The sequence below is a fragment of the Castanea sativa genome, chromosome 9 (assembly GCF_040712315.1).
Source record: "Castanea sativa cultivar Marrone di Chiusa Pesio chromosome 9, ASM4071231v1".
Lineage (NCBI taxonomy): Eukaryota > Viridiplantae > Streptophyta > Magnoliopsida > Fagales > Fagaceae > Castanea > Castanea sativa.
The window spans coordinates 18,788,110-18,812,321 of NC_134021.1; the positions used below are offsets into that span (position 1 = coordinate 18,788,110).

General features: G+C 34.1%; 3 protein-coding genes and 1 non-coding gene across 6 annotated transcripts; 2 read left to right on the forward strand and 2 right to left on the reverse strand.

The window, feature by feature from the left end:
- Positions 1-3,525: 3,525 nt before the first annotated feature.
- Positions 3,526-4,993, reverse strand: LOC142611142 (uncharacterized). Its single transcript, XM_075783184.1, has 3 exons — positions 4,495-4,993; positions 4,324-4,401; positions 3,526-3,801 (listed from the first exon to the last, which is right to left on the reverse strand). Exons 1-3 carry the CDS (start codon positions 4,912-4,914, stop codon positions 3,703-3,705), a joined length of 597 nt encoding a protein of 198 aa, XP_075639299.1. The 5' UTR covers positions 4,915-4,993; the 3' UTR covers positions 3,526-3,702.
- Positions 4,994-8,892: 3,899 nt separating this feature from the next.
- On the forward strand, positions 8,893-8,966 carry TRNAI-AAU (transfer RNA isoleucine (anticodon AAU)). The gene has a single exon. It is a non-coding gene; the product is annotated as a tRNA-Ile (tRNA).
- An 886-nt stretch (positions 8,967-9,852) lies between these two features.
- On the reverse strand, positions 9,853-15,545 carry LOC142609584 (uncharacterized). Of its 2 annotated transcripts, none has more exons than XM_075781202.1 (7): positions 14,935-15,545; positions 13,675-13,755; positions 12,266-12,340; positions 11,361-11,405; positions 11,187-11,276; positions 10,887-10,988; positions 9,853-10,323 (listed from the first exon to the last, which is right to left on the reverse strand). In XM_075781202.1, the coding sequence occupies exons 1-7, from the start codon at positions 15,433-15,435 to the stop codon at positions 10,141-10,143; spliced, it is 1,077 nt and encodes a 358-aa protein (XP_075637317.1). In that variant the 5' UTR covers positions 15,436-15,545; the 3' UTR covers positions 9,853-10,140. The 2 variants fall into 2 exon arrangements, with proteins under 2 accessions (XP_075637317.1, XP_075637316.1); XM_075781201.1 differs by having other exon boundaries at positions 9,888-10,326.
- A 3,783-nt stretch (positions 15,546-19,328) lies between these two features.
- On the forward strand, positions 19,329-24,108 carry LOC142609582 (serine/threonine-protein kinase AtPK2/AtPK19-like). 2 transcript variants are annotated; one of them, XM_075781197.1, is made up of 8 exons: positions 19,329-19,385; positions 19,912-19,973; positions 20,480-21,435; positions 21,648-21,730; positions 21,818-21,938; positions 22,068-22,241; positions 23,075-23,179; positions 23,614-24,108. In XM_075781197.1, the coding sequence occupies exons 3-8, from the start codon at positions 20,767-20,769 to the stop codon at positions 23,917-23,919; spliced, it is 1,458 nt and encodes a 485-aa protein (XP_075637312.1). In that variant the 5' UTR covers positions 19,329-19,385; positions 19,912-19,973; positions 20,480-20,766; the 3' UTR covers positions 23,920-24,108. The 2 variants fall into 2 exon arrangements, with proteins under 2 accessions (XP_075637312.1, XP_075637311.1); XM_075781196.1 differs by lacking the exon at positions 19,912-19,973.
- The last annotated feature ends 104 nt before the right edge of the window (positions 24,109-24,212 follow it).

Genomic DNA, 24,212 nt, shown 5'->3' on the forward strand with positions numbered 1-24,212 from the left:
CATCATATTGTAACACAAATTGAAGTCATACAATAGCAAATCATGCAATGGTGTAGTTCTTTAATCAATTTAAAATTTCATAAAATTATTATAGTCTATCTCACAAATAGATAAATTTCATGTGCATAGCACGGGTTAGCAACTATTGATTAAAAAATAATCAAGGATCATGTTCTTAAAAAGCAACATCTATTTGCATAGAATCATATTTTTGAATTCTTGTATGGAGTTAAACACCTAAGGGATATTAATATTATCCATTTGGATTCATCCTTGCTTGGACTGTCCAACGTTGTTGGGTGCTCCAAACATCGGTATACGTGACAAATAAGACAATGTATCTCATGAGCAGTGATGCAGTAAAAATATTTAAGGAACATTGGGAGAAAATGTAGGAATGAAAATGTGATTTTCGTCTAAATATTTTTACTGCGTCGTAGAGGGAGTTAAGGAGCATTGGGAGAGTTAGAGAGAAGTCAGGATTTTTTGCTTCAGTTCCACCATTGCTAGGTGGGTTAATATGGAGGGAGATCTTGTGTTTTGCTTTGTGGCTTTTGGATTGGATTTGGGTTCTTGCTGTTGCTGTTGTTGGGATGACATTTTTGAGATTTGCTTGTTGTTTTTTTTGAGTGAGTTTGAGTGAAGGAAATAAAAAGTTGTTGTTTGTTTTTAATTACTGGGTTTGTATTATTAGATCTGGGTTTGTGTTATTGTTATTCTTGTTTAAGACATACTTTGATCTCAATTAATGTAATTTTTTATTTTTATTTATGTTTTTTATTTAGTTAAATTATTATTTTTTAATTTAATTGCTGGCGTGGCATTTTTTTATGACAAAATAAATTTTTTATTATTATTTTAAGAATTCCGTTAGCTACATAGGTCAGTGCCCTAACGGCACTGACGGAAAGGACTTAAATAGAAGACGTTTTTCTAAATAGGGTCTAAAAGTGGTGAAAATAAAAATAGGGACCAAAGTGAGAATCGCGTGAAAATGTGGTTTTCGCCAAATATTTATTGAGGAGCCAACTAATTATAACAAAACTCTTAAATTATAATAAATAAATAAAAATCATGACTCAAAACAAATACTTAGTTCTGTATACTAACTTTAACTCTACAATGTTATGCCCTACGTTCTTAATTATATATATATATATATATATATATATATATATATATATATATATATATATTATAACCGAAGTATCTAAAATTCTCACAATTTTTCACGTTAGCACAATATTTAAATAAAATTAGTTTTGTTTAGTTTAAACTTAACAAGGAGTGAAACTCTATCTCTCTAACAAGTTCAACTTAAACTCAAACTCATCATTTTTTTTAAAACAAAATTATTTTTGTTTAATACAAACTTAACAAAGAGTGAAACTTTATCTTTTTAACAAGTCAAACTTAAACTCAAACTCAAATGTTGATATTATTATTATTTTTTTTAATATTATCTCTATACTTTACTAACGTGATATTTTATGATAGAGTGCAAACTTATAACCATGGATTATTCTTTTGAATGTAACCCAATATTTTTCTTATATTTTTCTATTTTTTAGTCATATATATTTTGTTTTGTTTCAATAATTTCTAAGCCGTGAATCAATTGATTTTTTAAATTTTTTTGGTTTTTCAGAAGTTTTAATATCTGAATTTTTAAGTTATTTTTTTGCAGTATCTGAAATTGTCTGAAATTTTTTTTGTAAGTCATTGCACGTTCAAACAATGCCTCATCATCAAATTGTAACACAAAATAAAGTCATACAAGAGTAAATCATGTAATTGTGTAGTTTCTTAATCAATTTAAGATTTTATAAAATTATTTTACTCTACCTCATAAATAGGTAGGTTCCTGTGCATAGCAGGGGTTAGCGACTAATTATATAAAAGCGCGTCTTGCAACCCATTAAAAAGTCTTTTAAAGGATTCTTAAAACTTAAAACAACTTTAAAGCAAAACTTGAAATTCGAAACTTTTAGGAATAATAAAACTACAATTCGCCAAACACTTAAACCACTTAGAAAGCTTTTTAGATAGAACTCTACATTGCAAAGGCTCTACTACTAAGGGCATGTTTGATAGTGTTAAGATTCTAAAAGCTCTTTCTAAAATTTGTAAAACATTTGGCAAATTCAATCAGAGCTTTAAGGGGACCCTTTAGAGCTTTAAGGTTAAAGTTGAATTCTAGAGCTTTTAGGGGAAAAAACAACTCTATAACTTTAAGCTTATAGTTTATTCATTATCTTTAAGCTCTAAAGTTATTAGGAAATTTGCAACTTTAACTCTTTAAGTTTTATGTTTTATAATCCAAAAGTTTAAATCACTATTCAATATAATTTGTGTGTATATATATATATATATATATGGGTTATGTCAAAATATATCTTTAGAACATTTGTTAATGAACCTTTTAAGAAAAATATTAATAACATTTTCATGAGAAATATAAAAACCGTCACAAAAGTCAATTACTTTCTTTATTTTTCAATAAAAAATTTCTAAAAGTTATTAATTAACAAATATCTTTAGAACATTAGTTAACACACACACATAATAATAATAATAATAATAATAATAATAATAATGCATTAAGTAAGTGAAAGGACCATAGCCCATGTACACTGGATCTATACAATGGCTACTTTGTTAAACACTTGGAGCATTATAAAACATTAAAACTTTCCCGTTAATGCTTTACTTCCAAAGTCCTACTTTAACTTTATACGGGCACTAAAACTGTATAGTTAAATTATACTTCTTATAACAACGCCAGACAAATTAAAAGTGACAATTTTGTTGTTGCAAGTACTTTAAATATTGTTTAGCAAAAAAAAAAAAAATACTTTAAATCTAAATTTTAAAAAAAAAGTACTTTAGATCTTATTCTAAAATTTTCATTTACAAGCTTTAGTAAATTCAATTACCATGACTTTTGAGTGGAGTTGTAATGTACTTTTATATTAAAACTTCCATCCTTCCCTTGTGTGTGTGTGTTTGTTTCAGAGAGAGAGAGAGAGAAAAAAAAAAAAAAAAAAAAAAAACCACCCCTCAATTATCAAGGTAAATACAATATCATATATCTCAACTAAGATTATTAGTAGTTGGTTTTAATTAATTTAACTGATAAAATTTATTATTATTGAATAAAACATATAAGTTTTGAATCTCATTTATATCAAAAATTAATTAGAGTTTTGAACCCTTGTTATGAGGACAAAAGGCCGCCGCTATCGAGTAGACTTTGTATACTGCAATTCTATGGTATGCATCCAAAAAAAAAAAACAGAAAAACAAAAAACAAAAAAAGACAAAAACAAAGACTCTTTCTTGGCCACGCGTTCATCATTTCAAATGGCCTACTCTTATCATCATTGTATGCAATGCAACAGTCGCAACAGTCCTTGCGACTTTGTTGCCACTTTTTGAAAAGCAAGGTTGAAATTTAGCCAAGAGCAGCGCCGAATGGTCTCAAAATTGGAGCTCAATCTATTACAAAATAGTGACAATACAAGCTGATAAACAATGAAATATTATATTCTTACTTTTTTTTTTTCTTTCTAAAGTTTCTTCGAATTCTACAACGAGGGAAATGATCATTTTCCAAGTAAAAGTGAACCGTAAAAGACAGCATTAAAAAAAAAAAAAAAAAACAGAACCAAAAATTAAAACTCTAATTTTATAGAGAAACTTTCATTTCTCTGTTACAATTGCTGACGAAGCTGAACCTGGACTCTGAATTATGCTTTCATCACCAAATTCTGATTCCTCTCTATCCTCCACATTCATTTCCTGAACAATTAATTAAATTTTACAAAAAAAAAAAAATCAATCAGTATAAGCAATGAAAAATATTCAAGATTAAAATTCAATTTAAATTTAGTTCTTAAAGTTTGATTATTATCAATTTAATCCCCCACTTTGTCAAAATGAGTCAATGTGGTATTCTGTTCAAATCAATTAACAAATGAAGCCTTTTTTTTTTGTTGAGATAATTACACATTTCATTAATGTTTTGAGTTAAAACTTTAATTAAAATTTTTGTTAGATTTCATTTCTTGAACAATTAATTAAATTTTACAAAAAAAATCAATCTATTTAAACTTTAAACAGTGACAAATCTACAAGATTATAATTCAATTTAATCCCCCATTTTTATCAAAAATATTCAATGTGGTATTCTGTTCAAATCAATTAAAAAATGAAGCCAATTTTTTTTTTAATAGATAGTTACGCATTTCATTAATGCTTTAAGTTAAAATTTGAATGTAACAATTTTAAATTTGAATTTGGAATGAAAAACCAAAAACATACCGAATTTGAAGGTGATTGCCATTCACTACTCTTCTTTACTTGTTCCTTCTCTCTTAGAGATCGAATCGTAGAAACTCTCTGAAAACAAAAATATCTCAAAAAATTAAACGAATTCAAAACACAAAAACAAAAACAAAGAAATCAATAAATTTGAATACTGAGTGGGTTTACCACAGATTGAGATTGGAGTTGCTTCAATCTGTACAATCTATCGAGCTCGATTTCGAGGCTCTTCTGAATCTCTCCTCTCTCTTCGACCTCCTTCATCTTCATCTCCAACATCAAGTCCCTCTCTCTCAGCATCTTCTCTGTTCTCTCTCTGTCCGACCTCAGCCTCTCCATCTTCTTCCTCATCGCGCTCAGCTCCTCCGCGAGCGACGCGTCCAGAGTCGGACGGTGGAGGATGTTCTCTTTGTTTGACTGGTCGGCGTCGGCGATGCAGATCTCGATCTGAGTTTGCTTTGCTGGCTTGGTGTGTGAAGAGGAGTCGGTGACATGGTTCGCCGGAGAGTTCAGCTGCTGGAGAGGTGTTCTGCCGGACTTTGGCCGGAGTTTATGGTCTCCGGCGACTGGGAACCGAGGCGTTGGCATTGGTGAATGGTGAATGAATGTGTGAGGTTTGTTTGTGGTTTGTGTGTTTCTTTGGGAGATGTGAGATTATTAAAAGAGGGGATAATATTTGAATTTGAAAGTAGGAGGCGCTAATCTAACGGCTACTTATTAATCATTTTCAAATGGTTGAGATTTGGATGGACAGACACCAGAGTTAAATAAATAAATAAATAATTCTCTTAACAACTACCAGTCTCTACGCTCCGGATCTATGATTAATTGATGATTTGTTTGTTGATTAACACAATGAAGCCACCCTTTTAGAGAAGTCTTGTGGATCCCACTTTAGATTTATAATAGATTTTCAACACAATGAATTCAAGTTGTCTGGTTTTCCTGGCCGGTTCCTCAAAAAAGAATTTCATTATCAAACTAAATTATTGGTTTAATTTTATTTTATTTTATTGAACATGTTAAAACATATTCCCGAATCGCTTGATTTTTTTTTTGTGACTAAAACTATATTGATGGTGTGCAATTAGTCCCTTAAGTTTCAATTAAGTGCTATTAATCTCTCAAGCTTCAAAACTAAACGCTGTTAATCCTTTATTAACTTCAGTTAGTATTATTGCTTATGTGGTTAACGGAATATTGATGTGGCATTGTTTTAATTGATGTGGTATTTACTATTTATTTTTATTTAAAAATTATTCATGTCATAAACTCATAAAAGCAAATAATTGACCCAATTCAAGTGAGTTAATACCCGAATAAAACAAAAATTAGCAATCTAAAACTAACATGAGAGAGTGATAGCCCAAGACCATCGTTCTTCTTCACACGACAGCAGCGCCGCCATCCTTGACAACCACTTTGATTTATGGTCATGCTCACAGTTTTTGCACAACAATTGCTTTGCACCTCCCCTCTCATCTTTGGCCAACCCATCTATTTTGTGTTGTCACTAGGTAGTTGGGACATGATAGGAAGCACACTTTTGGTGATATGAGTGTTGATGGGGAAATTTCTAGAGCACCATGATTTTAATATTGGTTGTGCAACATATGATTTTTTTGTGCACCAACTCAATCTGTTGTTGCATTTTTCGATTGATGATTAAGGTTCTGGACATGGGTTTTGTAGATTATTCAGTTGGGTTTGTTCCGTTTTGATTGTACTTGCTATGTACATATGTGCTTTTGATTTCTTGTGGCACCAACTATAATTAGAGGTGAATTTTGTAGAGAAGACTTTCATTGTATTGGATAAGGCGATAGTTGATGGAGGGTTTATTCATGGAGATCCCCTTATTGAAGGTCAATTAAATTTATAGCCTTTTGACCAATTGCCCTTAGTTCTTTTGTTGTGTGAGCTCAACCAGGAATCAAAATGGATGTGAAGGATGATGATGTTGCTAAGGCTCGGGGAAGAAGATGCTGTTGCCAGCAGAGGAAGGCAGCATTGTGTGGAGGAGGACGACGGTGTTGGGGTCTTGTTAATTTTATTGGGACTTTTGGTTTGATTTGGCCTACTTGAATTGGGTTAGATATTTTCTTTTATGGGTTTATGGTATGTCTAATTTTTTTAAAATAAAAATAAATATCACATCAGTTAAAAAAATAAAAAATGCCACATCACTATTCCGTTAGCCACAGAGACAATAATATTAACGGTAGTTAACAAAGGATTAATAGCACTCAGTTTTGAAACTTGAGGGACTAGCAACATTAAGTTGAAACTTAAGGGACCAATTGTGCACATCAAGTAAACTTCAAAGACCAATAGTGTAGTTTCGTTTTTTTTCCCCCTACTGAACTTAGTAAAGTAAGCTTAGAGCATTCACATCTTAAAATTCTATCTCATCTTATTTTATCATTCCAAAAAGCTATTTTATCAATTATATCATACAATTTTACAATACTCTTAGCATCCAAACTTTTATTTTACAATATAACACATTAAAATAATATTTCTACACAATAAAATAATATATCCCAAAACCCAAATATAAACAAAAACCCAAAAACCCTGTGAGAGAAAGAGGAATTGATAAAGTAAATGAATAAAATATTAGTTTTTTTATTTTTTAGAATTGAGCTACAGCTTTAGAATTGCACTATAGCACTATTGCAATTTTTTTTGCAATAGTTGGTTTTACAAGTCTAGATATGTGGGGGGTTTTGAGCTTTTATGTTAAAGTTTCCCTACATATGGTATATTCCATTCCCAATGTTAATGCTTTTATAACCAAGTTGGGGTATTAAAGTGGTTGAATGTATATTGGGATTGGCTATATAAAATGTGGTTAGTACCTTAATTTGTCCACCATGGAATCAATATTTTGCATTCCCCATGCCCTTGGGTTTAAAAAAAAAAAAAAAAAATCCTTATTCTATTTAATTTATTACATTTTTCTTTAATTTTTTTCTAGAAAACATTTTTTTAATTAATCATTGATGCAAAGCTAAAATAATCATAGAAAACTCACTTATAATGTCTTCATTTTTTTTCTTACTGGTTATCGATTTAATTTGCCTAAGAGGAATTCCTATATATTCTAATACTTAACCTTTGTTTTCTAAAAGCAACAGAACAACCTATATAGGGTCCATATCGTATGTTGTCTTTGTGTTAATAAAAACTACATGGAAAAAAAAAATTAAACATTGTTGTAGAACGCCCAATAACAATAATTACACGAGCTCAATGACTAAGGCTTATTAGGTTATTTGAATTTAATATCAATTCCATATTCGAGTGGGTTAAAATTTTCATTTAATTAGAAGGCAAGCTGAAGCTATAAAGATAATAAGTGAAAATTTTCACCTTATTCACAGTAGTCTACTATGACACAATATGGACGACGGGTAATAGTGTTTTGAGATAGCGACTAAAAGAAGTCTTAGATCCAATGCTTTTAATTTTACGTGTTACAAATGTATGCAGTGAGTCAGTGACTATATATCTTGTTGGGAATTCACACATGGAGATAATCCAAGAAAGAGCTAATGAGGTCCCCCGTACCCCCTATGTGAAGGTTGACTTTGATGTTGTAAAACAGTAAAAGAGAAGAAAGCATGTATAGTAGCTGTGAAAAAGAAACTACACAAAGGAGATGATTTTTGTGTAAACAAAGCTAATAAAAAAGAACATCTCATTGAGATTTGAAGACCAGTAGCCGTGTCAAAATCAGTAAAGATAATACAAAATTTTGATGTGGGAAGGAATTGCATTAAACAAACGTGATTCTCACATTACAGAACCCCTCAACCCCGTGACATTGGACCATTGAGCAACCAATTGGTATCCTAAAATCCTTTCAAGATGACTTGATAATTACATTAAGAAAAATTAAAAAAAAAAAGGTTTTGTAGTACATGATATTGCAAATTAAGCCCGTTTGTGTTATCTTATAGGAATGATTTCAATCTATTCTATTGTAAAACTTTGATTTTGTTTTAATTAATTATTGAAGTGTCCCTTGTGGGCTGAAAAGCTAATGATTACCATGGTCTCTCTACGTCCAAATAAACCCTAAATCTAATCTAATGAATAAACTATCCTATCATTGCGCTCTGGTAAAATTACCCCATTGGTTGAAGTTAATTCGCGACCCTTTCAAGCGTGTATTGCTTGTAATGAGTGTTCTTGAGAGAATTCAGAAAAATATATAAGTATTTATTCATTTATTTTCCTGCAGAAACTATGAATATGATTTGACATGGCAATAAATAGTGAGTGGTAAAAAGGGGTTGTCTTTTACTCTTTAATGTTGAGCGTTTACTACCTCACAGTGACAGCATGCATGCTAAGTAAGGAGTAAATGCGAGACAATCATTTCGTGCAGGTATGATTATACTGCTGCTGGGTTCTGATAACATTTACATTTACTAGCATACATACAGATAGCGCAGATCTAGAGGTTGTGGAACTTCTGTTCGCCCGGTCAATTGTTCAATCCGATTTTGAGGTCTATCAAAATAAATATATTAATATGAAACAACGTATCCAACAATTGGCCTATTAGCTCAGCTGGTTAGAGCGTCGTGCTAATAACGCGAAGGTCGCAGGTTCGAGACCTGCATGGGCCATTTTTTTGGTTTTTTTTTTTCTCTACGGCCTATGTTTGCACTTTGCTCTCTTTCCTTATATTGGGCTTTTTTTTCTCTGCGGCCCATGTTTGCTTACTTTCCTTCTATTGGGTTTTTTTTTTTTTTAATTTTCTCTATGGTCCATGTTTGAGACCTGCATGGGCCATTTTTTTGGGTTTTTTTTTGAAAATTTTTCTCTACGGCCGACGTTTGCACTTTGCACTCTTTCTTTATATTGGGATTTTTTTTCCTCTGCGGCCCATGTTTGCTTACTTTCCTTCTATTGGGTCTTTTTTTTCAAAAACTCTACGGCCCATGTTTGCTCTCTTTCCTTCTATTGGGCCTTTTTTTTTTCTTTGAAAATTTTTCTCAGGCTTCAATGTAGCGTTCGAATTGTTGGACTTGGAGTATTCTACGGATAGTTTGATCTAAGAGTTTTCTTAATCTTATCTTTTTTTTTTGAGATAGTTTTAACAGTAACTTTTTATTATCAAATCAAAATACCCATAAGTTTTTGATGTAGGCAAAGATTGAACCCCAGATCTCTTATTCATCCATCAGAGACTTTATCAGTTGAGTTTTCTTAATTTCAACAATGTTATTAAGACAAAACTTAGATACTGTATCTTAAGAGCTGTTCTTTACGTTAATTAGGATTCCAATTGGGGCATAGTGGAAAAATAACCAAAAGTTTCTCTGGTTTCCCTTTAAAACAAATTAATGATTCATTCATAAAACAATACCATAGAAGGGTGCGTAGTACTCGAAACCTTGAGGGGGTTACATGTTTTACAAGGAAACCACAGAGGGTTTTGTGCATTTTTCCCAAGATAAACGGTTCATTATTTTCTATGTTTGAAGAAAATGTGGTCATAGAGCATAATGCTGAGAGTAAAGTTTCAATACATATACAAGCAGCCAAAAACCCAATGGTCTCGTTTATTACATAGCTATTATACTATATGAATGCTATATTAACTAAACCAAATGATTCCGGCAAAACATCGTAAACTCAGGACCTTCATATGTCCAACAGCTTCCATCTTATAAATGTGAAAGCAATTTAAGATATCCAACCACAAGGATGAAAATGAATGGCATGACTATTGAGGAAAGACAGCAATGAGAATGTACATATGTATCTACATGGGAGTCAGCGGGTAAACCCTAAAGATCACAAGTAATCCTTCGGAAGCTCCCAATCATCCTCAGTTTCCTTATTCCTTGGTTCAAATCTCTGGCTACTGTAACTTCTTCTTACGCTCTGACCATATTCAGACCTAGCAGGTCTTTCAAAGTCTGGATATTCTCCAAGCTCATCTATTGAAGTCCCCACATTTTGGGTGCCCAAGAAACCCTGCTAAGAGTTAATAGAGGGTTTAGTACTTGGATTTTAAACTAAAGGGAAAATGTGATAATTGACTAGGAGTGATAAAATATTTGTCAAGGTCAGTTTCTTTCACTTGGAAGAGCTCCATGGGAGACCTCAAATCCCATTTAGCTCACAATGTCTGATCAGGTTAGTGTCATAATATGAGGCTGGAAAGATTCACTTCATGGATCTCACATCCAGCTCACAGAAACAAGACATTATTCTCAATGAACTACCCAAATGACAAAAGACAAAACACATCTATAAAAAAAAAATTAAGAGACAACTGCATGCATCTATTATATGCATGCCATATAAGTGCATATAATCATATTTATATTGAAGGACAGGCAGGGTGTCAATTTGTGTGCCTTATGCATGCCTCTTTACCTGTGCATATATATGCATCATGTATATACAAACATCAATAAGATGGCATAAATTTAGTGGAAGGAAGAATTTTATCAGCATCCAAATATCTGATTACAAATAAAGCACACCACAGAGCAAAAGCAAGATGGGTTGTTTCATTATGCATGGAAAAATACCTTTGTTAGTCTCTGTATGCGTGAGGCTGCAGCTTCATGCACAACAACTGCGTCAGGTATAACTTCCAGCACATCCTCCACAAAGAGAGCATAGGTGCTAACCTGAAATTACTAGCAAATTGCATTTACATTTCACAAAGAAAACCTTTTCAAACAAAAGGTATATTGTCAATATAACACACATCGAACCAGATAATTGACTACAAAATATGCAATCACAGAATCTTTCAAGAAGGTGAAAAGTAATATGCATGCAGTCTGCAATCAAATCTTTGACATTTGCCTTTTTGGTGCACCTACCAAACTTGATGGAATAATGGAGATTCCGAATGAGTCAAGCTCCAGTGATTCAATGGCCCCCGAATTAATGTTAAAACTATACCCCCGCACCTAGAAACATAGCATGTAAAATATTAGGTGATTGTAGAATAGCTAATAATAATACAAAGGTAGGTGCAAACAAAATTGACTCACCTTCCCGATATTCCGACGAGCTGGTGTTACGACTTTATATCCTACCTAACAAACATCACAAGTTAAAATCTAAAAAAAATGAGATGTTTCTATAAAATATTCTGAAGAAGGTAACACCAATCCACTACCTACTGCCAATCCCACAAATTGGGGTTTTACAAGAGGCCATATGGGTGTATGGTCCTAACCTTCAGCATTATGAAAACAACTCAAGATCCAAATCAAATGAACGTAATAAAAATACAAAAGTGAGGGAGGGGGTTTGACATCCAAGAGCACGTCTTTCTTCCAATCAACTTCCCATGAAACTTGATTGCCCAAATTCATTCATTCAGATAAAATTAAGCATAAATTAAGTAGACTCATTTCCACAAGGATGGAAAACTAAATTAGTTGATGAACTAATTACCATAAGATAACATAATGAGTCTATTGCACCACAATATCTAAAAGGAGAGCTCCATGTTTAAGCCATGTCTGATACCTTAAATTACGAAATTCCTGTAGAGGCTCCACCTGCTATTATAACTTCTGATTTGACTTAGGCACTAGCCAGTATTGAGTTTTTCCAAACCATTTGGGTGCAGTTCATAAATTTCCTTGTATTAATACAAATATTGCTTGCAATCTAAGGACGATGACATTTTTTACTTCTTTAATTTTATTTATCTACTTATTTATTTAGGCTAGGATTACACTTGACCATGTGTTTGTTGGACAAAGTCCTCTACTGCTTAGCCATAATGATTAATGCCCTGATTATTTATTATGCACAGCCTACCAGATGATGAATTCCCCCATCCACCCAGCCACCAAAGAAAAGGAAAAACAAGAACTGTACAATCATAAATAATGACAGGTTCATTTTAATAAGTTTAAGTAAGAGAAGAAACAATGGAACATACCAAGGTTTCCAGTCCAACCATTTTAAACTCATTCTCCATAACACTCTCATCCTGGACGAGAACAACATCACCAACCTGCAAAGAATAAAAGATTGAATAACCTACAGAATGACCAAAAATGTCTATAATAATAATCAAGACAGATACATGAAATAATGGTTTGCAGATCTAAAAGGCATTAAGTTCCTTCAAATTCAAGTCAAATAGATCCATCAATTTCCTGGGAACTACATAACTTAAGTGTGGTAAAAACAATTCTTCACATGCTCTTATTAGAATGCTGGCATAAGAACTAACAGGATGGAAAACATATGCCAAGGGTAATATTCATTGTTGTAAATCAAACTAGATATGCAGAAACTACATGTGAAATGGGTTATAGGCTATGAAGCACGGGTGCGTTTCGGGATTCGGGTGCGGGTGCGGGAGCGGGTGCGGGACTCGGCAATTTTTGAAAAAGTAGGGTGCGGGTGCGGCGGGGTGCGGCGATTAAAAAATTATTAAAAATATTTTTATTTATATTTTTAATATATTGCTAAACATACTTTTTTCACATTATATAAATATATACCAAATTTAAGAGCAATGGTAAATAATAACTAGAATACAAAGAATAGGAGAGAGCCTAGCTGAAGAGTGAAGGTAGAGAGTGGGAGAGAGGCTCAAGAAAAATGAAGAGGGAGAGGGTTAGGTCTTGGTTTTTTTCCAAACGGTGCGTTTGCACCTTTTTTTTTTTTTTTTTTTCAGCCATACGCACCTGTTGTTGTTGTTGTTTTTTTTTTTTTTTGAATTTCGGCCGGTATTGGCCGATTTCGGCCGGACCGATTTCACCCGATTCGGGCCGAATTGGCGCGATTTCGCGCGTGTCGGCCCGTATCGGCGCGAATCGCGCCGAAAAAAATGATTTTTTATTGCCGGACGCGGCACGGACGCGCAGGCAGCGGCGGCGCCTGCGCGTCGCCGCATCCGGCCGCGTCCGACGCGGGTGCGGCGGCCCAAACGCCACACCCGTGCTTCATAGGTTATAGGAAATGGCCAAGGACAGGGCAAGATCTTTAACAAAATGGAGGTCCAAAAAATACTCACATAAGTTCATGATCATCCTCTCCAAATCCCATATAACAAGAAAATGACGCTTGTGCCATCAAAATGAAGAATATATGTAACAAACAGACACAACTTTCATGCATATTAGACTGACACCTAGAAGATACCCAAAATGATAAACCCCAACTTTTGATCCTAACCTCCTAGAATAATTGGAACATTTCCAAAATACACTAAAGGCTTGTGAACTACACTTCTACTTGTGATGTAACCCTCATATGTGTATAGCTATAAAGAGAGAGATAGAGAGCACGAAACAATCCCAATAACACTATTAACAATTTATTTATTTTAAAAACTACCTGGCTGACATCCTCAAGAAGAAACCTTTCTGATTCCCCTGAAAGCAAGTTTGGCCTCACTTCTACAAACAAAACCACCCACTGGAAAAACAAAATATTCAATATAAAAATAAATAAATAATAGTTCCAGTAATAATTAGCAGAGAACTTACATAAACATAACTAGCACATGAAGCACAAAGAAATTTTATTTTATTGTTGAAAGTCAATTATATTTTTATTGGTCAATTAGATTTTTACCTTAGGTCTTATTAATTAATTAGGTTATTTTATAAATTTTATAGAGTCAAATTATTTTTGTAATTCAATAATTGAGGTTTCCCAAGTCAATTAGAATTAAAATTAGGATTTCTCAAGTCAACTAAAATCAGAGTTAAGCCATTGACTATACAAGCACAGTATAGTATCCCACAGAGACAGTTAAACAGTTGGATTGATTAATAAAGGTTCTCTTGGGATTTTTACAATGGTCAAGCCCAAATTCAGCAAACCCTTGTTGCTGACTCCTAGGTTTACCTTCTCTTACTTGGTGTTCACTCCAACCAAGTCGAGGTTCCAACACCTAAGTTCTCTATCTTTTATTTTATATTCTTTCAATTTTGTTGTTGGATACGTTTTGGTTTTATCTTGCATTTTTTGTTGTTGATAATTCGATAGATACAATGGGGAGGGGGAATTTGAACTATGACGTCTTAGTTGGAAACATCAGGAGGTTCCGGTTGAGCTACAAGACTCTTAGAGGTTTTATTTTGCAATTAATAACAGACTAGATTGCAAACATATGTCAGAAAATATAATTAAATGAATAAAATTTCTTAATAGCTTTAACTTTTGCGACAATCGGTAATTTTAGGATAGTACCAACTATCAAAGCATAAGATCCTAAGCTTCATCATTGTCTCCACTCCAACTCCAATTTAAAATGTTAAAAATCCTGTGTTGCGATCCTATTTATTAAGGAGAAGTTTAGGCTCACATGGGGGAGTGTTAAAATTATGGTTAAATGATTTAATTTACCATTTTTTAATGGTTTAAGCTTTTGGGGGCAATGACTAATTGATCAACATGCACTCACAAAACCTCAACAATGGGGGTTGCAAGTCTTGGTTTTCCTTGTAAATGAAAAGTTGGCAAAGGCATTAAGCTATAAGGTTGTTGACCACTCAAAAAATTTCTAGCAATTCATAGCAAGCAACTATTAGTTATAAATATAAGGTGGTCAGGAAGAAGTTGAAGTTGAACAATATAATAACAACTTACATATGTGGCGTCCACCCAAAGCTGCGAGACAAAGCCCAAACTAAGAGCACTTCGAATGCTAATCACTTGCTTTGCCAGCAAACTCGACCTCCGCACCACTTGTTTCCTTTTCCTCAATCCCACTCTTTCTTCAGTCTCTCCAACTTCAACCAAATCCCTCTCTTCTAACCTTTCTTCGCTCCCCTTATCTCTCTTCGATTCACCAAAATCTAAACCAGACGATGCCGTTTCATCACGCTTTGTACCAATTCCGCTTCCCTCTTTCTCTTTGAGCTCGAACTCATTCTCTTCCTTAAACGCTAATTCGCTTTGAGCTCCACTTGGGTTGAGAGGAACTCTGGAATTCCAAACACGAGTGGAGTTTCGGGTGTGAATGAATGGAACTGGTTTGTTTTGCGGTGTCCAGGTGGGTTTGGGTTTGGGTTTGGTTAGAATGAAATTGCAGCGATGTTTGGTGAGAGAGACAAATAGAGGGGCTGAGGGAAGAAGACAGTCACCCATGGTGGAGGTCGAAACCTAGGATTTTACTTTAAGACCAGTGACCCATTCGTTCAAACCATGAAGCTTGAGTTCAGCTGTTAAGGAATTACGACAGCTATCGGAGCTCACACGTCTATGATCTATGAATTAAAACGATGATATGCTCTAACATCCAACCATTGGGCCATGGACAATGCCCATTGGGCCTTTAACGGCTATGTTTAATAGGCTTTTAAATGGGCTAATCATGGACTTTTAATGGAACTTAAAAAAAAAGGGACCTTTGTTGGGCTTTTTATGAGCCTTAAATGGGCTTATAAAAATTATAACTATATTATATGTCACAAAACACAAATGATCAAATAGTGAAGATACTTTAAAAAAAAAAAAAAGTTGTTTAACTTTCATTGATTGAAATAAATAAGCACTTGGCATATTATTTATTATCCATAGGGTCCGTTTGGATAGAACTTATTGCTGAAAACTGAAAACTGAAAATACTGTAGCAAAATAATTTTTAAATTTGTAAATAATATTGCAGGACCCATTTTTAATAAAAAATTGCTAAAAACGTACATGAACAGTGCGCTTGTCCCCCCGCAGCAGAAGAAAATTAAAAAAACAAAAAACAAAAAACAAAACGCAGACACAGCCCATAATAAGCTGGATCCAAACCAGCACATAGTAGGATGCGAATAGTTGTATGACTGCATGCATTACTAAGAAAAGCATACATCTCTACTAGGTTGGCACTTATACAAATGTCTATCGTTTGTAATTCTCAATCCATTTGTATTTGAATATCAAATATTTTTTTTATCTTAAAAAAAATGGAATACCACTTATTAAACACTAATAGAGTAGGTCGGGATAGGGATGAGTTTAGGCTTTTTAAACCCGTCTCGCTCTATTAGTGTTAAATACTTAGTTTGTATTACTAAATATTCAAATGCATGATTATTAAGAATTTTTGTTTTATTGTGATATTTTTTTGTTAGGCACTTTAGATAATATTATTCTGTCCTTACTAAAAATTGGTTTGATTTGATGTAATAAATTTAATTGTAATTTCAAGTATATTTATATTAATTAAACAAGCTTTCTAAAAAATTTGTAATAGGTGTGGGGTGGGTGTGAGTGTGACAGATTAACACGAAATAAAGTTATTATGCAGGGTGGGGGTGAAAACGCCATCCTTCAGCCTCACCCCACCCCACTTCCATCCCTAATATAGATTACTATCTCTACATGAGTCTAGGTCAATGTTGTCCTCAATTTTGTTGACATTATTACATGTAATAGTTTTTTTTTTTTTTTTGTGTGGTTGAACGTAATAGTTATTATATAGGAATAACCATTCTTTAAATTGTATCCCTCTTTTTTTTTTAGAATCAATTGTATCCCTCTTTAAAATGATTGTAATAAGCTACAATTTAATACAAAATGTCCTCATGTATCATCATTTACAGACTTTCCATATGTAAATAGAATAGCAAACATATGAATAGAGTTATCTTTTTTTTTTTTCTTTTTTTTTGGAGAGATATGAATAGAGTTATTCTATTACAAGTTGTAATATTTCTAGTAATAAAAGATTATTATTCTTAATATAATTTCTATTTAACATACTAAATCTGCTCCAAGTCATGACCGTTTGATGATGTTTATTCTTAATTAATAATGCCATAATAAATTCACATTCCCATTAAAATTATGGTACAAATACAAATTTTTTGAGTGGCAGCATGGTTTAATCATAGCATTATTTAATTTGGATGAAGTATTTTATTATTAATATATAGCTTTTTTTTTTTTTTTGGGGAAACATAGCTAGAGTTAATAATGTGGATAATATATTAAAATCAATTCCTTCTCGATTGTAAAGGAATTCATAAGGCTCAATAAACATGGTAAATATGCTTAAAACAAGCTTAAGAAATAGGCATAAGGAAAGAGCAATAGGTTGGACCAACTTACAAAAATGATACACCAAAGCTATGAAATTGTAGGTTTTAGTTAGCTTAACTAGTAAAGTCTCTAATATTTGAATAAGATATATGTGGTTCAATTCTCGCCCATACTAAATATCGATTAGTATCTTGGTATGATAATAAAGAATAATTATCAGTAGTGGACACCATAGGTTGAAATTCTATCTCACTAAAAAAAAAAAAAACTACTTGGTACGAGTCTTTTATCTCAATGTAATGGCCCACCAATTCTATGAAAATCTGGCATGAGTCTTATGTTGAAATGTAATATTCCACTTATTTAGAAAAGTTAAGGAGACAAATTTGACTTTGAAAGCTTGAATCAGCTAGAATTCATTTATTTATTTTTTTGAGAATCGAATTTATTTATTTATTTGTTTGAAAACGAACCAGCTAGAATTTAATTATACTCACAATTAATTTTTAGAATTATTCTACGGTACCACTTGCTTAAACGCACAAACAAGCCTATATGAATTCTTTGGTTATTAGGACTAAGACCCATATAATGGATGGATTCGATGGAAGTAGGTGTTATTTATATAAAGAATTGTTATTTTTTAAAATAATACTTTCTTATGGAGAAATCCACTCATGTTGTGACGTAAATTTGTGATTACTATTGCTATTGCTAAATTGGTCGAGAAGTGGGGTATGCTAATGCGATATATACGAGTTTGAACTTTGGAAGGTCACGTCTAGAGAATCTCATTCACTAAGGGTGCGTTTGTTTCGACAGTAAAGCAATTCCGGAAAATGTTTTCAAGAAAAGAAAATATTTTCCGGAAAGGAAAATATTTTTAGGTGTTTGGTGGCATTTTAAAAAATACTTTGGAAAATATTTTCAGGTGTTTGGTAATATTCTGAAAATGCAAATTTTTTTACTGATTTCTCACATTTTCTCATCTTCCAAACAAATTTTATATCAAAAAAATCTACAACACCACACAAAGCCAAAAATCCACCTCCACCCACACACCAGCACCACACAACACAAAAACCACCAAAACACCACCACCCACACCACCGCAACAACAACAACAAAATCGAGATCAATGTTCGGATTGATTGAGAGATCGAGGGAGAGAGATCGGTAACGGCGGCCGCTGGTAACGACGGAGGTGGGTTTGGGCTTGGGACGGTGGTCTCGCGGCTCGATCTCGCCGACGCGAGCTCGCCGCGTGGTAGCGATCTCGCGGCTCGATCTCGCCGCGCGAGCTCGTCCGGGCTTGGGGTTCGGTCGGGCTTGGGGCTCGATCCCCGCCGCGCGAGCTCGTCCGGGCTTGGGGCTCGGTCTCGCCGGCGCGAGCTGGTCTGGGCTTGGGGCTCGATCTCGCCGGCGCGAGCTCGTCGGCACTTCTCTCTTTCTCCTCTCTTCGTTCTCTGTCTCCCTCACTTCTCTCTTTCTCCTCTCTTCGTTCTCTGTCTCCCTCTCTTCGTGCTCTCTCTCTGTTTTCCGTGGAAAACGTGATTTGAAGGTAAAATAGGAACGGTAAACCAATTCCAGCGTGTAAGGGTTGTTTTACGGTCAAACTGGAAAACAATTTCAGTTGACCAAATTTTTTGTGCTCACCAAACACACGCAAACGGGGAAAATCATTTCTGAAATTGGTTTACCGTTAAACCAAACGCAGCCTAAAAAGGAAATCGATATAATAGATTACTCCTATCCTAGCTAAGCCAAAATTCTATCTAAATTTACTACCAAGAAAGCATATTCCAAAGTTTCAAAAGTATTGTGCCAAGCCATCAATATTTAGCGTTGTTTATAACTTGTTAGATCAACCACTCCAACGACGACACGTATTGGGTGTCCTAACCCGTGGTGAATTCTAAAAGAACCCACTCACGTTACCTTAGCTTTCTCATGTAATAAGTGGCGACGCGAAGCATTCTCGTTTTTGTTTTTAAAGAATAAGAAAACTCTCTCTCTCTCTCTGTTTCGTTCCTTTTTCCTCAGCAATCTGCAAACCTTCCAAGGTAGTTTTTTAAATCTCCATTTTCTCTTCCTTAAATTCCTCAACTTTCCAACCTATAATTCAATGTTGTTTGTTTTCTTCAACCATAGGATTCAAGGTTTAGTAAGATTTAGATTAAACAACGAAACTTTTGTGGATTTGTTTGAGAGATCTGATTATTATGTGTTGGATGCGTCTGTTGTTCTGTTTTTATTCTGTTCAGGTTTTTTGTTATTTTTGGATGCTTGTTCTATGACTAGCGTCTTACGTTTGAAAGGTTTTTTTTTTTGGTGGTTGTACCTCGTGAATGTCGTTAGGGATTTGAATCTCCAATTTCGGTTTTTCAAGGTTGTTATAAGGTTGTTTTGTTGGTTTAATTGTACTTGAAACTCTTTAGGTAAAGAAAAAAAATTCATATGTAATATTCTGTGCGTAATAGAAAAGCTTGATTTTTTTTATTTTTTATGCTTGGTTTAATACGAGATCTGCTTATTCAATTTCAAAGCTGGTTCTAAGACCCGAAATTTACATGTAGGTTTTCTTTTCAGGGATTGCCTTAATGTATTAGAGCTGTGTGAAGACTGAGTTTTGGGGCTGTTTTTATTTACGAGTGAGATTTATTTGGTTTGTTGTGAAATTCCAAACTTGATTTTGCATCTGTTGGGTTCAACTTTTCTTTTTACAGACTTTGTTCATGATTTTCTTTTTCCTTAAAATAAAATTTTGGAATTGTTGACCTAGTGAAATTAGTGATATTTGTATAATTAGTAAGTAATTTACATTTCTAGTGTGCTTGACTCCAGATTATCATGCTCCATCCATTCTTATGGAAGAAGGAAGTGCCATAGACAATTAAGGAGCTTGAAAATTAAATTCTAATATATAAATATAGCTGTTTACTAATTATAAAAGCAGATAAATATGTCACCTTTAATCCCTAGTTTTGTCTTCACCAACCCAGATCTTTTTCTTTTTTTTTTGTTTCGTTAATATCTTTTGGTTCTCAGGGGGTGGAATTCTATTAGCTCCGTGTTAAAAAGATTTAAAAAAAAAAAAAAAAAATTCAATTTGGGATTACTTACTTATATTGTCCTTTGTTTTGACCTTAAACTGCAGATTTGACAACTTGATCTTCATGAATTCAAGACTTACTGAGACATCCGTGGTTTCCTGTAAATCGGGAAACAACAACAACAACCTCTTCTTCTGGATTCTTTTTTGCTTACTGCCAAAATTCTTGGGTACTCCTTTTGCATACGGAAACTTCTTGTTACTTAAGGCTATTGACAGGAGTCCTTCTGCAGTGAGGGTCTTGTAGACTTTTGGGATAAACGACCTGTAGTAGGCTAGTAGCGATCAATTTGGTTATCTGCAGGTCACATTACTTCTTCACATCTGGTAAAATGGTTTCATCACAGTTACCTGGTTTGGCCAACAACCGCATTTGCAAACCATTACTTATACCTGTGAACCCCATGGATGCTGCCGTTATGGATCACGTTGAGCTGGATTTTGATGATGTGTTTGGTCCTCTACCTGTTCAGGCCCCAATAGAAGTGAATTATGGTGATTTTGGTAACCCTACTTCTGTAGACGATGTGAGTGAGCTAATTTATGACGATCCAGCTGTCATTTACAGCCGATCACACTCTCTGGTTGGTCCTTCTTCATGTGTAGGTCAATCATTGAAGCTCAGTATGCTCACTATACATGAGACCGAGGATTTGGTGGAACTAGTTGACTCTGTGAATGGGGACACTATCAAAGAACTTCAGGAACCCTCCACCGATGACACCGTAATTGAGACACCTCTTAAAGATCTCGATGGAAATTGTATGAAGGTTGAGAGTGTAGGCATCGAAGATTTTGAGATTTTGAAGTTTGTTGGGCAGGGTGCATTTGCAAAAGTATATCAGGTGAGGAAAAAGGGTACAACAGAAATATATGCAATGAAGGTCATGCGTAAGGACAAGATTATGGAGAATAATCATGCTGAATACATGAAAGCTGAGAGGGATATTTTGACAAATGTAGATCACCCCTTCATTGTCCAGCTCAGATATTCCTTCCAAGTAATGTCTACCGTACCTTAAATTTCTGAAGTTTTATAGTTCCATATGCCTTGATTTTTCTTCTATTGTAGCTTTTTATCTGAGCATTCCATTGTATCTTTAACATGAATTGTGTCTACACAAACATGTACTAGAGAAATTTGAATCTAAATCTACTTAGCTAGTCAATTCTTCAAGATATGAGTATTAACTCAAGTTATATTTCCATGCAGACCAAATATAGACTATATCTTGTGCTCGATTTTGTGAATGGGGGTCACCTTTTCTTTCAGCTCTACCACCATGGCCTTTTCAGGTACCGTTGATTTCAGTACTATAGACAATTCCAGAGTGTTTAATTGGGGTTAATTAGTATTGAAGATTATCTTATTTTATTTTTCAGGGAGGATCTTGCTCGTATATATGCTGCTGAGATTGTATCCGCAGTTGCTCACCTTCATACAAATGGCATAATGCATAGGGATCTTAAACCTGAAAATATCTTACTGGATGAAGATGGCCATGTACTAATCTCTCTCTCTCTCTACTTTTGCATGCTTGTGTGTTCACATGTGTGCTTTTGTGTGTTTGAGCATGCTGTCCGTGCTTCAAAGAAGAAAAATATAACTGACAGTTACCCTTTTATATATTAGGCTATGTTGACTGATTTTGGCATGGCAAAGAAATTTGACGAAAATACAAGATCTAATTCCATGTGTGGAACTTTAGAATACATGTCACCTGAAATTATTCTTGGAAAGGGACATGATAAGGCTGCAGACTGGTGGAGCGTGGGAATCTTATTATTTGAGATGCTAACTGGCAAGGTTAGTGTTTTGCTAGTGTTTATTTGTTGTGGTTGTGATTTTTATTTTGCTTCTTTTATTGTTCATTAGATGATGGATCCTTTTATTTTTTGATATATATTTAGATGATGGATCCTTATATTTTTTGATAAATATATAGATGATGGACCTTTTAGATGGTCTTTATTAGTAGATATCCAATAGTACTTTTCACTCTTGAGAGTTTTGTGTGTTGAAATTTAAGATTAGTGTGTGCGCAATTCAAATTCCAGGAATAATTATTTCTAGTAAAGCTTGTTACAAAGTTACGTGGATGTTTTGTAAAATAAACATTTCATACCGTGATTCTTTTTTCTCATTGGGCTTATGAAAGATATTTGGTTCTTTGTGACTAAAAAGGATACAATAGTTAAAGGTCTCATATAGTTTGGTGGTATTTTTTGCCTCTCCCTGCGTGCACCCACGGTTGTTGTGGGGAAGGGGTTCTTAGTGTTATGCTAATATGCTGGAACACTTCCACCATGTTCTTGTGGGAACTTTCCTATTTTGAATAATCTTTTCATGTTGTTTTCTTTCATGTAGTACACTAGGACTATCTATCTTGTCTATTTCATAGGCTACACTGTTCCATGAGAATGCTTATAATTTTTGGTAGCTTCTTCCAATACTCTCTTTACACAGTAGTATATTATATGTGCATCAGATTGTATAGATGTATGGGATTATAATCCTACACATCTCAATACGGTGAAGACTGTGAAACTTCAATATAGATTTTATAACATGGACAATAACAGCGGTTGGTTGTACAAAACTGTTAATTTCTTTTTTGGTTATGCTTTCTGCTTGTACAGCCTCCTTTTACTGGGAACAGAGAGAAAATCCAGCAAAAGATAGTGAAGGAAAAGATCAAGCTGCCAGCATTTTTGTCTAGTGAAGCACATTCTCTGTTGAAAGGGGTAATTATTCTTGCCCTTGATATAAGTTCTCTTATCTAATCAGCACAGTTTCTTTATTGAGAATTTCTATGCTTCCCTTAACCTTTTTTCTTCGTTTTCTCCTTATCATGGCCAAAGAGTGGGTGGATGGTGAATTCCTGGGTTAAATACCCTCTTGGTGTGTGTGCAACTTAGCACTATACCTTCCCCGCCCACACCCCCCTATCCATGCTGATTAATGAATATTTGCAAGTGTACATCCCAATGTTGTCTTTGTCAGCCTTGTTACTTAATGCATAGAGAAGTAAAGAAAACTTGTCTATTATTTCAACTAGTATCAAGAATACAACTAAGTTCTCTTAGTTCTGAACAAGGTTGATCTTTTTGTAAATGTGTGCATCATTGCATAATATAATTTTATATTTAAAGTTGTTTGTTAATTTTTACTCTTGCAGCTTCTACAAAAAGAAGCAGGCAAGCGCCTAGGGAGTGGACCTACCGGTAGTGAGGAAATTACGCGCCACAAGTGGTTCAAGCCAATTAGTTGGAAGAAATTGGAGGCCCGACAAATCCAGCCGAGTTTTCGCCCTGAAGTTGCTGGGAAACAGTGTGTAGCTAACTTTGAGAAGCGCTGGACTGACATGCCGGTTGTGGTTTCTCCAGCTGCCAGTCCAAACGCTAGTGGAAACATCTTCATGGGCTTTAGTTATGTGAAACCTGCAGCCTCTTTTCTTCAGAAAGAGAGCCCCAGATACCCCTAGATGGCAAGTTCTATGGGAAATACTTCCTTTTGCTTTTCAAAAGATGTTTGTTCTGCGAGGAATCCACACTATTTGCTCTTTTGTATTGTGAAACATGTAACTTTATGTTTATCGTGTTTTATCGTGTTTCAGCTGACATTTTACAAAATACATTTATGCTAAATAATTAGTTTTATTTTCTTTGGTTCATTACTACCATGGCAACGGCAGTGGTTTTAACTGCGTGACATGCTAAGATTAACCCACTTATGTTAACTACAAATCGTAAATTTTTTCCAAGTTTCTCCTCGTTC